This window comes from Phaethon aethereus (genome assembly GCF_964289735.1).
Source record: "Phaethon aethereus genome assembly, chromosome: 4".
In the NCBI taxonomy this organism is placed as follows: domain Eukaryota; kingdom Metazoa; phylum Chordata; class Aves; order Phaethontiformes; family Phaethontidae; genus Phaethon; species Phaethon aethereus.
In genome coordinates this window covers 83,579,569-83,597,581 of record NC_138578.1, presented here as the reverse complement: position 1 = coordinate 83,597,581, position 18,013 = coordinate 83,579,569, and the positions used below count along the sequence as shown (strand labels likewise).

General features: G+C 56.6%; 1 protein-coding gene across 1 annotated transcript; it reads left to right on the top strand.

Annotated features, from left to right (window-relative positions):
* Window positions 1-2,659: 2,659 nt before the first annotated feature.
* Window positions 2,660-4,908, top strand: LOC309404975 (uncharacterized protein; the record flags this gene model as incomplete). The annotated part of the gene is made up of 3 exons (XM_081999635.1): window positions 2,660-2,888; window positions 3,985-4,169; window positions 4,672-4,908. The coding sequence occupies 3 exons, from the start codon at window positions 2,660-2,662 to the stop codon at window positions 4,906-4,908; spliced, it is 651 nt and encodes a 216-aa protein (XP_081855761.1).
* Window positions 4,909-18,013: the final 13,105 nt, after the last annotated feature.

Sequence of the window (18,013 nt, the reverse complement as noted above, 5' to 3'; positions counted from 1 at the left end):
AGATTATGGGAAAAAAAACCCCACCAGTTTTCCTTCAGGTGCATGGAAAGGTGCAAAACCTTTAAAGAAGACATATCTCTCCTGCTTCATTTCTATATCCCGCTTACCTGGTGGAGGGGGGACTCGTCCCAGCCCCGGGGGACCCTTCCCAGCCCCGAGCCACCCAGCTCTGCTGCAGGATGCCCCTGGTTTGGGGGTGTATTTTAGCCTGTATCATACAGCTGCACATGTCATTATTTGCAGAAACTCCTCCGTTGAAGCTCTCAACCTCCAAGAGCTCCTGGGCAATGAGTTCACCAGGTCAACCACTCGCAGGGTTTATGAAAAGATATTTTTCTTTACTTTTTTCTGCCTTTGCACCCACAAACAGCCCCCGGCAGCGGCGGTGACCTACGCACGTATGAGTCCTGCTTGAGAAAACCTCCCTAGAGCTGGGTCAAGTCTATCGAGAGAAGAAGCGGAGCTGCATATCTTAGGATGCTTAAGGGAGGGCTTCGTGCTGCGTCCCAAATCCGGGTGGTGAGACCTTTAATAAGACCAAAGGAAGAGGGGATTTAATTGGGGGGGGGGGCAGATCTGGTATTCAGATTAAATGATCCGGGGGACACACCAAGGGTCAGGCCTGGATCCTCCTCAGCCACTTATAGGTGGCGGATGTCCAAACACTTTGCTTTTTTCTCCATAATTTCAGCTGAATTGGTAGAAAATACGCCTTTTTCCTGCAAACTGTGGGTGTCCGTAGCCCCCAGCCCAGGACCAGCACACGGTGTATCGGCGATCAGATGCAAAGGGATTTTGTGGGTGAAGGGCTCCGAGAGCCGGGATGGACGCCCAGACAACGGCCAGACAGAGGGACGCTGCAGGACAGGGGACAGACAGAAAACTAAGTGGGGGGAGGCTGGAGCTCTGGGGTCACCCCTGAGGCTGTCTGGGGACAGGGGGGTCACCCTGGAGGCCCCACTCTGCAGACAGACAATCCACACCCTGCCCAGACAGCCGGGCCGCAGGCTAATGAGCAGCATTGTTATTAATTAGCTCAGGAGCCGGAGCCTTGGGGCAATTTTGCCTCAAAATTAGGCAGGAGCCATCCCTGGGTTCACATCCCTGTTCTGGATCAGGACCTGGTCAAAGAAGGTGCTTGGTTTGTGGGCAGTGACCCCCCCCGCCAAATTACTAACCCCTCCATCTCTCCAGGACAGGGTTTTCCCACCTGGCTGTCCCAAAGCACCACTGGGTAGCAGTATCCCCATTTTGGCCCCATATCAACCCCATGGATGCCATTAACAACCCATCCAGCACAGGGGTGCTGGGCACCCCCCTGGTCCTGGGGCCACCCCGCTGCGTGGGGGTGCCGGGGGGGTGTTTGCTGAGCTCCATCAAACAGAGGGAGAAGAAAAAGGGAATAAAGGGAAAGAACCTCCTAACCAAACACGCCGGAGCCCAGGCAGGGGCCTCCAGCCTTTTTATCTCAGCCTTTTCAAGACTGTAATTAAGAACTAATAACGCCAAATCTGCCGCCCTTTCATCTCTGCCCCCCCCCCCGGGCCTTTATTTGCCCCCACCGCAGCGGCTGTGGGGCAATGCCCCTGTGATGAGCCAGGGAGCGTGGCATCACTGCCGGCATGGTGCCCACCGTGGGGTTTTTATGGTTTTTTAAGATAAAGACACCCCCGGGGAGCCTTCACTTGCCAGTACCAGGCTTGGATGAGTCCACATACCGCGGAGCCAAGGATCCCCGTCCCTGTCCCCATCACCAAAGTGGCCATGCAGGATGCTCCCCATCTGCCCCGTAACGACTTTCTCAGCGCCGGAGCGATCCTTGGGGTTTTTTTTCCCAGCTTGGGGGGCTGCACACGTGCATGCTGGGTCCTGGGGACCTTGTGAAAGCTGAGTGAGGGAGGCTGCTGCTGTGCAGATGTGGGCCCTGGCCCCCCAACTCCCCCGCGCCCCATTTCCTCCCCAATAAACCCCCGAGCCCCAGTGGAGTCCTTTGACCGGGACTCGCTCCCCCACCGTGCGGGGCCTGAGGTGTGACTTTTCCCAGCTCATTAGGAAAAGCACCGCGATTTTAAGAATCTCAGCCCCTAATGACCATCTGAATCCCATCAGCAGAGCGGGGCGAGCTGGGGGGTGCAGGGACAGTCCCCCGCCTCTGCCACTGCCTGTCAGAGCATCCCTGGTCCTGTCCCTTTGCCCCACTGGCCCAGGGTACATTATGCCCCCCAAAAAATCCACAGCAGTGCAGTGGGGTGTATGTCAGCGTGGTGATGGACTCAGAGTACAGAGGGGGACCCCAAAGCCTCCCTGGGGGCTTTGGTGGCCTCGGGGTGACACTGGCTGGCTGTCCATGGGCGGCTGAGTATTTTGGAGCCAAAGCCACCCTGGGGGTGGCACACACACGGGGGTCTCCACCCTGAGGGGGACGCGGGAGTCTCCACTCCAGGGGCAGGGGGACATGGGGAGACCCCCCCCCCCATCGAGGGCAGGGGGACGCGGGGGGGGGACAGGGCAGGGCGCAGGACGACGCCGTGGGTCCCCGCCCGCCCAATCCCGCCCCGTTCCCCCCCGCGGTCCCCCGGGGAGGGACGAGAGTCCCGCGGGGGCCGGTCGGGGCGGCCGTATAAAGGCCCGGGCGGCCCGGCCCCGGGCAGAGCCCGCCATGCCGGCCCCGGCCCCGCCGCCCCCCGCCCGGCCCGGCCAGGCCTTCACCATCGCGGCGCTGCTGGGCCGCGCCTCCCCCCCGCCGCCGCCGCTGCCGCCGCCGCCGCCGCCTCCCGGCCCCGCCGCCGCCCGGGCCCCGCCGCCGCCGCCGCCCGCCGCCCCCCGGCCGCTCTGCACCGCCTGCTGCGGGGTCCCGCCCGGCTGGGCCGCCCGGCTGGGGGCCGCAGGTACCGCCGCCCCCCGGACCCCGCAGCGGGACCCCCCTCCGGCCCTCTCCCGGGGGGACAGCCCGAACGGGGACCTCCTCCCATCGCTCCGAGGGGTCCTCTTCTGGGGGACCCACATCCACCTCTGCCATGGGGACATCTCCAAACGGGGACCTCCTTCCCCGTCCCCAAGGGAGGTCCCCTCCGAGGGGACCTCTGCCAGGAGGACCCACATCCACCTCTCCCATAAGGACATCTCCAAATGTGGGACCTCTTTCCATCTCTTCGAGGGGGGACCCTTGGCTACCTCTCCCAGGGGGATTCCTCCAAATGGGGACCTGAATCCATCTCTGTCATGGGGACATCTCCAAACTGTGATCTCCTTCCTCCTGCTCAAGGGGACCCCCTCCAAAGGGGGTGTCTCCAACAAGGACCTAAATTCACCTCTCCCATGGGGACATCTCCAAATGGGGATCTTTCACCTCACCAAGGGGAGGACCCATACCCACCTCTCCTGGGGGACCCTTCCAAAGGGGATTTCTATCAGGGGGGACCCATGCCCACCTCTTGGGACACCCCTTAATGGGGGACGTCCTTCCATCTCTCCAAAGGGAGACCATTGGCCACCTCTCCAAATGGGGGACCGCTCTCTCATGGGGACCTCTTCTCTGGGGAGACCCCTGCCCACCTCTCTTATTCAGATGTCTTCATATGGGGGACCTCCTCTGCCTTCTCCCAAGGGGATGTCTCCAACAAGGACCCTCTTCTGCCCTTTCCAATAGGACCCTCTGGCCTCTCTCACAGGGACGTCTCCAAATGGGGGAGCTCCTTCCACCTCTTCATGGGGACTCCCTCAAAAGGGATTTTCTCCAAGAGGGACCTGTATCCACCCCTCCAAGGAGATCTCCTGCAAATAGGAGACCTTATCCCACCTCTTCAAATAGGGGACCTCCTCCAAAGAGACCCTTTTTACCTCTTTAAAGGGGACACCTCCAGATGGGAAGATCCCTCCTGACTGTCCAGGAACGGACGTTCCATGGGGAGGCCTGACTCTAAAGGGGACCACTCCAAGGGCTCCTCTCCACCCTGACACACCCTCCCTTTCCCTCGCCTCCAGGCTTCCTGATCTCCAAGTGCTGCTTCCCCGTCTTCAAAGCCAAGACTGGCAAAGCCAAGCGGGTCCGGACCATCTTCACCAGCGACCAGCTGGCCCGTCTGGAGAAGGAATTTGCGCGGCAACAGTACATGGTGGGCACAGAGAGGTGCCTGCTCGCCTCTTCGCTGCACCTCACTGAAGAGCAGGTAAGCCCCACCATGCTCCATCTCCGCTTGCCCCCACCAGAAGGTCCAGGGAAGGTCCCAAACCTGTGTGCCAACAGGTGGGACCTGGGCCATGTCCCTCAGCCTGGGGCAGGAGCCATGTGGGGTAGTAACTGCAGAGTGTTGACATTAAAAGAGTGGATGACAGGTGGGGAAACTGAGTCGCAATGTGGCTGTCCCAAGGCCACACGGAGGGGTTGAACTTGTATCCAACTTAAGGCTGGACCTTCTCCACCACTGGCAGGTCCCACCTCACCGACACAGGCTCAGCTCCTGGGCTGCAGGGGATGGTTTTCCACCCTGCTAGGGACAGAGCACGGCAGGGGACATCTGTCCCGGCCAGCTGGAGGATGTCTGGGGCTGTGGGCACCTAAATGTTTGTGTGATACCTGGGCACTGACTGAGCCATGGGGGTTTACCAGACCATGAATCCATGGTCCATGGAGAAGGCGGGTTCAAAAGCCAAGCTTTACCTCTTCCTAAGGTGAAAGTCTGGTTCCAAAACCGGAGGATCAAGTGGAGAAAACAAAGTCTGGAACAGCAACAAGCCAAACTGGCCAAAATGGGTTTGGCCACCCCGCAGAGGAGCCCCGACTCGCAGAGCCACCACGGCGAGGAGGACAAGGACTTCCCAGCGGAGTCGGAGGACGGCCAGGAGGACACGGCCTCCTCCCCCGGCTCAGGGACAGCACCCGCACAGACTGTGGCAAAGAGCTGCTGAATCGCCCCTTTGGGCTGCTTTTCTGTGTGTATTATATGAATGTATCATAGCTGACAATGAGCGTATCTAATATATACAGGGCACCAATTATTTTTGCAGTGCGAAAATAAAATTATTTATGCAACTCTTGGGCTCATCTTTGCAGGAGGAGGAGGAACAATGCATGCCTGCAGTGGCAGCAAGTGTTCAGTGGGGGCTTGTTCACGGCAGCGAGCCCTGGAGGACCGGGGGAGTGGGGGCCACCTGCACACCCCACCCACAATCAGCCCCGAAGCCAGGTTTATCCCAAAGGAGCTGGGTGCTGAGATACCTCCTTGTGCTCTGAAATAGCTCAGGACCTTCACAGAGCCCAGGTCCTTGTAGAGTACCTCCATCTCACGGTCTATCCATATTCCTTCCTGCCAGCAGCACCTTCACCAAAGAGCCCTGCTCTGCCCACAGCTCCCACATCCCAACCCAGTGATGGCATCCTGCCCTCCGGGGCTTTTGGAGCCACGGAAGGTGGAAAAAACAGGGAAAACGTACCTGGAGAGCAGAGCTGGCGGTGGCTTTGTGAGCGGGACGCCCTGAGGTGCCATCTCAGCTGGGCAAGGATTAGCCAGGTTTTAATTTGAATTGCTTGGCCCTCGCTTAGGCAGGTGGAGAGGTTTCAAATCCAGCAGGTTTGAGCTGGACACCAACCTGGGGATGAGCCGAGGGTGGGCTCCATGGGGAGCTGGGGGCTCCTTGCAAGGATGCAAAGCAAGTACCAACGGCCCTGGACCTTCTAGATAAAAGCAGCGATGGGGCCGTCGGGTGCTCGCTCGCCTGTGCAGCACCGGCTCCTGCGGACTGTGTTTTCTCCATGTCTGTCCCAGGCTTGGGGGAAGACGGGGCCCAGGTGGAGGGTTTGGTTGAGCAGATGCGAAACCTGGTGCAAGGAGAGGGCGAGAGGGGATGAGGCAAAGAGAAGGGGAGGGTGCAAGGAGAGGGGGGACAATTAAGAAGAGGACAGTGCAAGGAGAAGGGGATGGTGCCAGGAGAAGGGGACGACGTGACGGAAGCTGCCCTTTGTTCCGACTGTTCTCAGAGCCGGGATTAGCCGGCGAGTCTCAAAGAGCCCAAACTGTGCTAATGTCTTCACATGTCTGCCGAGAGCCGAGGCTGCGCCGGCGGGTTTAACCCGCTAATCTCGCATGCTGGTGGGTTTATTGCAATCATCCCCGAGACAACAGGGCTTACGGGGCATGTTTTAATATCGCCCGGCCGGGGGCCGAGCTGATTGCGAGAGTTAAGTTGTTCTCAAGACACCTTTAATCCCCTGGGAGCTGGCAGTGCTCCGCCTCGGGCAGGATCGGGCCTCTCGGCGGTGCCAGGCTCCTCCGGGGCAGGCAGCGGGGGACCCGTCCCCGCTCCAGGGGATGCTCCTGCGGGGTCTGCCCAGCTCGGACCCCTCTGCGGGCCGTGTCCGACCCGGGAAATTACTTTAATTACAACTGCTGGGCTTGATTGAGTTTTTCAGAAGATGACTTTTATACGAGATGAATTAAACGACATACATCCCTCTGGCACCTTGGGCTTTGACCAGGAGGCTTTTCCCATGGTGGATGATAATCCTTGAGGGGGTGGCTGGTCCCTGGGGGTGCACGGGGCTCAGGACGCCTGTGTCCCCTTTCCAACCTGCCAGGGGACAGCCGGGTGCCGGGGAAGCCATCCTCTGCCTCCCTCCCACCCAGTGATTAACCCCTTGGCAGGTTCCTTAGGGTGGGGGTGAGAAGAGCCAAATGCCCGCCTCTGACCTTGATAACCATGGAGTGGATGGTTTTCAGAAAAGCTGGATTCAGCTGGGTCATTTTCTGCCCTGCCAAGCCCCCACCAGCCCTGGCATCCCAGAAAGGTGGTGGAAATGCAGTTTACTTCTCCCATCGGAGACCTCTCCCTCCCTGGTCCGGGGAGCAGGTCTTACAGGGCAGCCCAGTCCTGGCAGCTCGACTGGGGCACATGGATTGGGATCAAACCCGGGCACAGCGACTTGGCACCATGGAAAATAGGGGAGAGAGATGCTCCGAGAGCTTGGCAAAGTCTTGGGCTGGATCAGCCCACCGGGGACAGAGCCTTGTCTCCTCTCCTCGCCCAGGAAAGCCCATGCAGAATAAGAGCATTTTGGCTGCATGTCCTTACCCAAACCCCACACGCATCCCAAAGACCCCACTAGTCCTTTCTTAATCCTGCAAAATCCACTTTGCTTTCTTAAAAAAGCTGCTTTTTCCACCTGTCTGCAAAAAAGCGGGTTGGCTTTCAGTGACAGATAATTATAAGGAGGTGAGAATTAAGCAGCCTTATTAAGAGGTTATCTGCTAAAGATGCAGTGCTGAGCCCTCCCCAGCAAATCTCTCCTCTGCAGATAAGCAGGTAGGTTGTGAGACGGGTGGGTGGGTGTATTAGGGTGGACTATTTGCCCAGAGAAACAGCCTGGTCTGCATGTGGATAGAGGGATGGGTGGCTGATGGGGGATGAATGCAGGGTGCTGCAAATGCGTGGCTGGGTAAATGGGATGGGAGATGGAGGGCAAGTTTGGGAGAAGGGATAACTGGGTAGAGCTGTAGCATACAGGTCCTCCATGTCCCCCTCCCTGGTCTCCTTCCTGCCAGGATTATTCCTGCTGAGCACATGGCGACGGAGGCGATTTGTTTGCACGAGTCTCGTTGGCTCAGGACGGTAGAAGTTTGCAGGATGAGACGTTGGCATGCTGGAGCAGCAGGACCCCTCCAGCCCCCCAGTCCCTGTGACCCAGCCTCTTTCCCAGGTGCTTTTTGCATCCCTTCCCCAAGCTGGGAGCCCCATTCTCCTTGGCTGATTGCCCCCTCTTTTCGGGGGGTTTTACTAAATGGGATTACTTAGTGCCGAGGACAGGCCAGGGTGCCGGGGAGGGCAACATGCCAGCGGTGGAGGTTCAAGGCAAAGCCCGACCCGAGCTGGGACACGGGGCGCCGGGGTCGGCTGTGCATGTTTCCAGGCTTCGTCTCATCATGTAATCTTGTTAAATGGTCAGGGAGCATTTCCCCCTGCTTCTCCCTCCCCTTTAATTCCCAATTGAAACATCAAATAAGCTTCCCAAGGCTGCCAGGCAGCTCCAACAGCTCCACGCTGCCCGGTTTTGGTGGAAATAAAAAAAGACATCATGAGCAATGGGAGGAAATACCACAGCATCCCAGCTTTTGCAGTCTTTCTAGGATGAATTTGCCCCAAGTTGCCTTGCTCAGGCAAAGAGCAAAGGCACCGATTCTTTGCATTAAACTCTCAGCTGAAAGTAGCTCCTGGATGCATGAAAATAAGGTTGGAACGGGTGACCTGCCTGGGAAATGCAGCACGGAAAGCGGGCGACCAAGGAGACCCCTCATATGGGGCGAGCATTGCAGTGGCCAAAATCTCTGGGTTTAAAAATCCTGGGTTTAAAAGGTGTTTATCTAGCGACAAAAACCACAGGGCTGTGAAGCGGGACCTTGCACCGAGCGCTGTCAGAGCGAGAGCGAGCAGCGCCGTGCCTAAATCCTGCGTAGGGCTGCGTGGGGGGATTCGGGGTCTGGTAAGGGAACACCATCAGCCCTGGTCTGGCTTTGCCATGGGGCACATCAGCTCTTAAAAAGCTGCTGGTGCTCACCCCGCCGGCTCTCCTGCTCCTTCCTCACCTCCCACCTCAGTCTCAAAAATGGACAGACTGGAAGGAAATCCCTCCCCAGCTCTGCTCCCAGCTATGCAGACGGCAGGGCCTGCCAGAAACCAGTTTGCTTCGTTTCAGTGAGACGAGCTGTTAGGAAAAAAAAGAGGAAAAACAGGATGAAGATTGCACCATCTCCCCCTTCGCAAATGGTTTGTGGCACAAAATCCCGCCGGCCTGTGGCACTGCCACCCCGGCACGGCTGGGCTGGGCTTTCGCTGGGGGTGTAGCGGGGGCCCTGGCAACAGACTCCCTCTGCAACGGTGGGATTTCATTTGAAAAAGTTGATTAAATCATTAAATCAAGTAAGCCCTGACGGTATGGGATGAATAAGGGGATCTTGCCGGGAGGACTGGCAGTCAGAGCCAGCTCTGCCAAAACCTCCTCCTGGGACTTGGGCTGCGATGCTCTTGTGCCTCAGTTTCCCCGGCTGCAGGAGCTGGGTAAATGCAGCCTCGGACACGTGTGGCACCAGCTAGACTCGTGCTTACCCAGGCCGGGTCTGATCCCGCTCCCACTCAGCACCCCCGCCGAGAGCCCAGCCGGATCCGACCCTTGCCCCATCCTCCCCCACTCCATCTCTATTGATTTAATAAGATGGAGAGGAATTAACAGGGCCGGGGCATTGGAATAATGAAAGATGAACAAAGGGGCAGCGCTAGCAAAGATGCTGCCAGCTTTTAATGATGAGGCCGGGCAGATCCCCTGCTAGCTGTCCCTTTGGAGTGGCGATTAAGAACATACTGTTATTGTTAAGGCAGAGAGATAAATCCCTGCACCGTTTCTGATGTGATCAGCCGGGGCTTCTCCCTACAATTTGTGATCCTATTGTGGACGGTGTTTGCCCTGGGCAAGGAGAGTCTGGGAACCACTTATGAACCATCCTTTGGTCATTAGCCTCCTCATTAGGAGAGAACAATGTGGGAGAAAAAAGATAATTGAAGGGAGCAGCGGGCTGATCGTGTACCCAGCCTGTCTCGATGCTTAGTTTGTTTATAATTCCCAATTAATTTTAAATGTACGGTTTCGGGATGCTCTTAATAGCCCGCAACTGCAACCCCTGTGAACACGGGGCTCAGGTCTGTGCTTGACGGGAGGATCACGGAGCATCCTCCGAGGGTATTAGCTTTGGGGGGGGGGGGTTACCTAGACTTTGCTGTCAGAGGGGGTGTTAGCCCCATCGTGGACTCAACCCAGGTTTGTGTTTGGAGGGGCCCCAGGCAGGAAGACGGGTCCCCAGCAGCCGGGGAGGGTGAGGGTCGGTGGGATGCAGCAGGTTCCCGCTCCCTCATTTCACATCTGGCTGAGATATGAGGCCAGATGTGACACCGAGGGACGTGACAGCCCCGCTTGGATCAGGGACAACAGCTCCCCACCCAAAAACCCGGGGCAGGATCCAGCCCTGCGGAGCCGCATTGCTTAATTCAGATCTTGCCTGGAAATATCAGCCTGAGCGATAAATCACAGGAAAGCCCTGAGGCTATGGAGCGAGAGGTGCTTTGCCCCACAAGCCTGGCACATAAGAGGAGCAAGGTCCTGTCCCCATCCCCGGGGACACCCAGCCCGGGCTGGGTGCAAGGTGCCCTGGGGAGGAGGGGGAAGAGCCCCAATTCCTCAGGATGCTTGATATTATCAAGTGCTAATGAGACCTGGATGGGGCTGAGGTGCTTTGCAGGCCATTATCCCAAATTAACCTGACAATGCAGCCGGGGCCAGTGTCTGAGGGGCGGCTGGGGTGTGTATTGGCTGTCTGGGGCTGGGGGGCGAGAAGGATGCTTGCCCTCTGCCCTGCCCCCCTGCCCGCACCCCAGGGCCGAAAGCAGGGGCCCCGCGTTTTGCAGGGTTCGTTTTCCTTGCCGGGAACATGTCGAACCAGCTCCCTGAGAGCTTCGCCGAGCCAGAGCCGGAGTACGGCGACGGGGATGGAGCGGGGAGTGGGGCTATCCCCTCCACAGACGGGTGCTGGGCATATCCTTCTTGGAAGATACTCTTACGTTCCCAAATCCTCCTGTCCATCCCAAATCCTCCTGTCCATCCCGGAGAAGCATTTCTAAAGGTCGCTTCCAACCCGAACTATTCTTATGATTCCCCCAGAGCCGGCGGCCATCCCTGCACGGGGGTCTCGCAGGGGGACATACGAGGCTGGCCGTGCTCTTGCCACCTGCAGCCGGGGCTCCCATTGCCCCCGGAGAGCAGCCGGTGGCCGTGCCATCGCTCCTGTCCTCACCCCAGTCTGGCTCTGTTCACTCGGCCAGGTGCCGAGGATCCCGAAGGCACAGCGAACAGTGGCCGGATCCTTTGGGGTTTGCCAAGAGCAATCGACACCAGCACCTTGTTCCGGAGCTCTCTGCAGCTCCCCAGCACCTCGCTGAAGGTGGCAAAGCCAAGGCTGGGCAGCACTCTGGCACCCGGCACCGCCGGGTGCTCCTGGAGCCAAGAGCACGCACAGTCGTTATCATTAGCCTGAGTAATTTCTCTTTTCTAGACTTTAATGATGAAGGAACGAACATGCATCAGTTATCTTCTGGGGAGAAACCTCTTTTCGCAGCGAAGATGAAGCCCCGTTCCCCTCTCCCCATGGGATTCAGCAGGATCCGGCTTGGGAAGGGGCAAATCACTAGCTCCAGGAGCCGTGTGATTTGGGGACGTTCCCTGTTGCCTTTTTATTATTGGATTATGGATCATCACAGGAGAAATGGCTGCGAAAATCTGACACAAAGCGAAAAGCAAAATTTAGTGTTCAGAATCCAGCTTTTAAGCCAATTTCTATTTTTTTTAAGAGTAAAAGGCATGAGCTCAGGATTTCAGATGCCTTAGGTCAGTGGTGCTGGGCTAGTTACCCTAATGAGCACAAGCACACGCCTGTCTGACCAGCGACGGGAGCCCCGGGACCCATCTTCTCCCTAATAGGATGCGGCTGGAAGGATGCTCTCGGTCGAGAAGATGTTTTCCCACTTGCAGAAGGACCCAGGGCCCGGATTACAGATGCACAAAATCCCTGTCACGTTTTCACGTGTGCTTGCTGTGGGTTTGGGGAAATTTCCGCCACTTCTTTCGCCCGCTGGGCTGGTTTTTGCGGCTTGGAGAGGGATGGAAATGGAGCCAGGCTCTCCCCACCCGATGGAGGCGAGGTGTGAAATTTCTCATGGGCAAACAAGTGAGAGCTGCAGGGTGCCCAGAAGAAGAGGGACAGAAAAGATGAAGGGAAGGGAGGGGAGAGTGGAGGAGGAGAGAAAGCAGCAGCCAGAGAGAAACAAAAATCCCCAAAGCAGCAACCTGGTTTGAAGAGTGGGGCGTTTTCTATGAGGGGATTGTAAAATGCACTCTCTCTTTCCCCTTTGCAGGGGGGAACAAGGGCCCCCACTCTATCTGATAGTCATTAGCATCAATTAGCCCCGTTTGAAGTAGGCAACATCTTTGTCTCTTTGCAAAAAAAGAAATAAAAAAACCTTTCAGGGAGCCCATAATAACATCTGGAGCAAGGAGAGGCTGAACTCGAGTTCCCCACTTTCATCTCTTGTCGAGGTACTTGGAATGTTAATGCAGCCTCATTCTTTAATGGAGTTATCAGGAAATGCTTTTCACCTCCTTTCCTTTGCTCAGGGGGGATGTTTACAAAGGGCTGGGGGCTTGTTTTGTTGTTGGCAATTTTTTTTTTACCCCCCCCTAAGAAGCTCCCCCCTCCCCTTTTATTTTCTATGCTCTCAAAAACCAAAATGGGAATAAAATAAAATAATAGTTTGGGAAAAAAAAAAAACCAAAAAACCAACAAAAACCCAACCACACCATCAAAACCTCACCACCAAAACCCCAAGAGGATCAGGGCCCATCCTTTCATCTCCCCTGCCCAGCTCCCGCCAAAGCCACCTTGGCTGGAGCAGATGGGGTGGGGATGGAGCCGGTGGTTCGACCTCCCGTGGGAGGGGGAGGCGGGGGGCTGCCCGGCCCCGCTCTGCCCGGCTGCTGGGTGCGAGATTTCCCAAGTCATTACTAGCGAGTGAAAATTTCCAGCTTTCGCACCGAAATGCGTTAGCTGAGCACACAGTGCTAATGGGAAACGGGACGCGTCATTAGGCAGCCAATTCGGCCAAGTGGGAGAAGCCGAAGGGAGAAGTCAGCTGGTGCTTTTGTCCGTCGCTTGGCCCTTTGGCTTGCTGTCCATCCGTCTGTCCATCCTTCCTGCCAGCAGCATCCCACTGTAACACCCTGCTCTGCCGATGGCTCGTCCATCCCATCCCAACGACCACAATGTAGAACCCCTCCCTCAATGATGGGAGCGGCTCCAACATCCCACGGGAATCACAGTGGCAGTCCAGAAGAGGCCACCACAATGCTCAGGGGGCTGGAACAGCTCTGCTGGGAGGACAGGCTGGGAGAGCTGGGGGGGCTCAGCCTGGAGCAGAGAAGGCTCCGAGGAGACCTTCCTGCAGCTGCCAGGGCTGAGAGGGGCTGAGGAGAAAGGTGGGGACAGACTTTTTAGCAGGGCCTGTAGCGACAGGACAAGGGGTGATGGTTTTAAGCCAGAAGAGGGAAGATTAGACAGATCTAAGGAAGAAATGTTTCCCAGTGAAGGTGGTGAACGCCTGGCCCAGGTTGCCCAGAGAGGTGGTGGATGCCCCATCCCTGGAAACATCCCAGGTCAGGCTGGACGGGGCTCTGAGCAACCTGCTCGAGTTGAAGTTGTACCTGCTCATGGCCTTTAGATGGCCTTTAGAGGTCCCTTCCAACCCAAACCCTTCCATGGTTCTATCATTATAAAGAAGAAAAATTAAGAGATTTAACAGGCTTTTACGAAAACAAATCAAAAACTTCTACAACGACACCCGTATTTTAATCCATACAACCTCCGTGCCAGCAAAGCCAGAAACTGTGAATCTCTGCGGATTTTTTTTCTCGGTGGCAACTTTTTTGGGGGGGGAGGAAGAGGCTTCGGTGCTTGCCCAGCTTTGAACGTGTGATTTCAATTAAGCACATAGTTACACGGCGGCAGGATTGGGGCTGGCTGTTTGGATAAGGAGCAATAAAGCAGCAGCTGTATTTATTCACTTATTTTGAAGCTGCCGTGGAAGACAGGATGCTAAACGGCAGGAAAAAAAGTGTTTTAAAGGCAAACTTCAGGGACTCTTTTGTCTCCTGCGGGCATCCTCTTCCCCGAGGTTCCCATAGCCATCACCAGGGTGCTTCCTCGCGAGCGGGATAATCCTGCCTATGCATTCCCATAATTTCCATTTGCTTTGAAACGTTCAAAAATACAGAGGTGCTCATTTACAACGAGGTCTATTTCTATGGCTTGGGCAGTGAAAAGAAACTTTAAATGGCACAAATCCCTGATTTAAGGCAGGATTTACCAGATACGGACAATTTGCCCACGCACGCAGAGATGTTTAACGCTGGGTTATTAAGCCGCTAGGGATTTTTGCTCCGTGTTTATTAACCTGGAGACTCTGGTCTGGGGATTTCTCTGTGTTTTCATACACCGGAGTGAATTTTCAGTGGGGATTTGGTGGTTGCGGAGACGCGAGCAGGAAGGGCTGTGTGTGCGCAGGGCTGGCAGTGAATACGCTCACATCTAGGGCGAGGTGTCTGCGCCATCGGACCGTGCGTCTGCGCTTGGCTCCGGGGGTATCACACGGCCACGTCACCTAAACCAGACAAACAGTTAAATTTCCACAGCACGGGTGTCGTCTCTTAGCCTGTCCAAGCTCCTGATGGAGGTTTTCCCAAATCCCAGATACACGCACACCCTCCCACGCAGGTACACACAGACGCATTTCCCTCGGCATGGCGGCAGGACGGGCTCGCACAGCCGGTCCCGGGGTACGCCCGTGTCCGTGGGCAGCTGGCAGGGACCGTGGCCCAGGGGCTGCTGTGGGTGCGCCTGTGAGGCCTGGGGGACGCCGGCCTTGGCAGTGCCGGCTTAACGGTTGGACTTGATGGTCTAAAAGGTCTTTTCCAACCTAAAGGATTCTGTGATTCTAAGGCGTGGGTGTCGGGGGGGGGGTGTCAGAGGGGTCAGGGTGGGGAGCTGTAGGTGTCCACGTGGGTGCCCATCTGGAGCGGGTGTTGATGTGGGTGTCCACAGAGTAGGAGCAGGTGCCTGTGGGGAAGGAGCGGGTGTTGTGTGGGTGTCCGTGGGGAAGGAACTGGTGTCGCTGTGGGTGTCCTGGGGGGGGCAGGAGTGGGTGCCAGCGTGTCTATGGGGAAGGAGCGTTGGTGTGGATGTCCACGGGGAAGGCGCAAGCTTCAGTGTGGGGCCCGTGAGGAGGCAGCATGGGTGCCTGTGGGGGAAGATGCAGGTGTCTCGGTGGTGGACAGTGGAAGTGCCGGCATGGGAGAAAAGGTGTCTGTGGGCGTGTTGGTGTGGAAGGAGGGCGGTCCGTGGGGAAGAAGCGGTGTCTGTGGGATTGTTGGTGTAGAAGGAGAGTGGTCCGTGGGGAAGAAAGGGTGTCCGTGGGCGTGTTGGTGTGGAAAGAAGGGGGTCCGTGGGGAAGAAGGGGTGTCCGTGGGATTGTTGGTGTAGAAGGAGGGTGGTCCGTGGGGAAGAAAGGGTGTCCGTGGGCGTGTTGGTGTGGAAAGAGGGTGGTCCGTGGGGAAGAAAGGGTGTCCGTGGGCGTGTTGGTGTGGAAAGAGGGGGGTCCGTGGGGAAGAAAGGGTGTCTGTGGGCGTGTTGGTGTGGAAAGAGGGGGGTCCGTGGGGAAGAAAGGATGTCCGTGGGCGTGTTGGTGTGGAAGGAGGGGTGTCCGTGGGGAAGAAGGGGTGTCCGTGGGGTGCCGCTGCAGGCCCGGGGGGGTGGGGGCAGCCCCCCGCCACCCCCCCGCCGTTTTGCATAGGAGCGCGGCTCATCCCAGCCCACCGCGCCCTCCATATAAGCCGGCGGGGCCGGCGGTCGCCACAGCGGCCCGGCCATGCTGCGCAGCCCGCCGCGCCCCCGGCCCGGCCCGCCGCCCCCCGCCGCCAAGACCCCCTTCCACATCGAAGCGCTCCTGGCCCGGGAGCCGCCGCCTCGCAGCCCCGCCGCCCCGCCGGCCCCCCCGCGCTGGCCGGGGCCGGGGGGCTGGGGCTGGGGCTGGGCCGCGGCCGGGCAGGGGGGTGCAGGTGAGTGGGGGAGGATGTGCTTGGGAGCGTGTCCGGAGGGTGGGCAGGGAACGGGGGCTGGAGTGCGGGGGGACACACGCACCCCCGTCCAGCCGGGCGCTTGGCGGGCGCCAGCCCAAACCCCAGAGGGGCTTTGGGTCACCAAAAATGGCTTTTTTTTTTTCTTTTTTTCCCCCCTTACGGCTGTGGTTTCATTTCGTGCAGTCTCTCGACCAACCCCAAGACGAAAAGAGTTGGGCTGGGGCTGGGGGAGATGGAGGACGGGGAGGGAAGAATTTCCTCCTAATTATTTTTCCCCTCTGTAGTGACCGATAATTACCATTAGCTATTTAGCCCCAACAATTAATGACTGGGTGAAGCGATACCCTAATGACACGATTTGCAGCCTTCAGGCAGAAGGTTTCAGGTCGGGGACAGTCCCCCCACGCCCCACGCGTACCCCCACCTGCATTTTAAGGGCTGCTTTGCACACGCTGGCATTATTTCCCTTTCCATGGGCTAGAAAAGGCACCGCAATGCATGTGTTTTTTTCATCGCGCCTGCGAAAACCTGCCGTAATTTCCCCAAATCTCATCCCGGAAAGTAATTTCTCCACCATGCCGGCACCCCACTGCTCTTGCGGGGGGTCCTCTCCCAAAATCACCCTTGTCCACCGGTGTAATTTTGCTCTCCGTGCACTTCTTCACTCGCAGAAGTGAAACTGCCGAGTGTTTCGCAGCAGCCAGCTCCAAAAACTGTTGGTATTTTTGGTGCAAAAGCACGTAAGGGACGAGATTTTTGATGGTGGTCCGTGGGTAAAATTTACACCGTGGTGTTGGGCGATGCTGGCTAATCCATCAGGGCCTCTGAACTTTCACTGAGGGGTACTGTAACTTTTTATAAGCAAAACGACTCATTTGTTTTGATGAAATACCTCTATTCAGAATATTTTTCTTGAAATTAAGTATCTTTTCAGCACTTGGAGCCCGATCTCATCATTGCTCAGGCAAAACCTGCAACCAAGCACATATTTTACTTGTAAAGAGAACTCTTGGTTCGATCCTGATAGCTCCAACATCCAGATACCAAAAGTATTTGCTACTCTTGATTCTTTTTTAACTACTTAGCATAACTATTTAATCTATTATTTCTTTTACGAGACGGCATCTGCAGAGTTGTGTGCTAACCTGTGTTATCAAGTATGCAGGTATGAAAATATAGTTAAACAATTTGCAAAGCTGTTTCCACAACATATTTAATGTTTGAGATTACACTTGCTATTATCCATATTCAAATAGAAAAAAATGTGATGGGTGAAATTATTTTAATGGTGAAAATAGTTTTTTTAAGTGCAGTTACGGCTGTTAAGCTGTCAGCTCTCCATCCCACAAATCCTTAAAATACACACAGAACTTACACCCGATTAATGAAACAAAGTAGGTCGAAGTGCCTGGAGAACACAACATCAGTCATTACAAGAGAGATGAGTAGCGGGTGTGAACTTGCATCATGATGTACATACAGTATTTCCATCAAAGTTAAAGAAACGTGGCTCGCCACGACACGACACGTCGCACCAGCCCAGCATTCCTTGTGGCTGCTGTTGCTGTGACTCGGAACAGGAACCGAGTCCCCAGTCCAGCAGCTTTCAGCATTGAGCAGGAGGGGCTCGACTGTCCCTCCAGCGCTCAACACTTGGACGTGCAACGTCTACGCTAGGGTTCCTGCGCATGTCCTAACTCCAGAACCGGCATCTCGGCTGCAGAGGTTTTTTGCCTTGACGGCTGCAGCCCCCCTTTCCTCAGCCCGTGGCTGTGGTCTCTCCACTCTGCCGTTGTCCACCAGGACAGGCAGGGAGACCTGGTGGTGTGAAGGTCCTTCAGGGGACGGAGCTGGCTCTGATGAGCCCTGGTAGCTCCTGGGATAGCAGTCACTCCTTTTGTGCATCGAGATGTGTGTGGCTCACAGCCTGTCCTTAGAAAGGAGGCAGCACTGCTCTTTGGCTGGTGCCAGCTGGTCCTGTGACGCTGCTGGTGTCGTATTGTATGTTAATTAGGTGATTATGGTTATCATCAGGCCACAACTAGATAGGAGCCTGAGACCAGATCAACTTGTTAGTCCTGCTAAAGCCTCTGCACATGAGGAACTTTATGGATCAGTTCAACCAAAAGGACTAAGGTCCAGGATGAGGACCTGCATGAGGGCTGGTGACTTGTCTTCGTCAGGCCAGCCTGCCAGCTTCCGAATCTTCTCCTACACACTGGCTGACTACGGGTGCCAATGGAAGGGTAAAAGCAGGGGCCAGCAGGAGCCAGTAAACTCCCCCAACCTTTA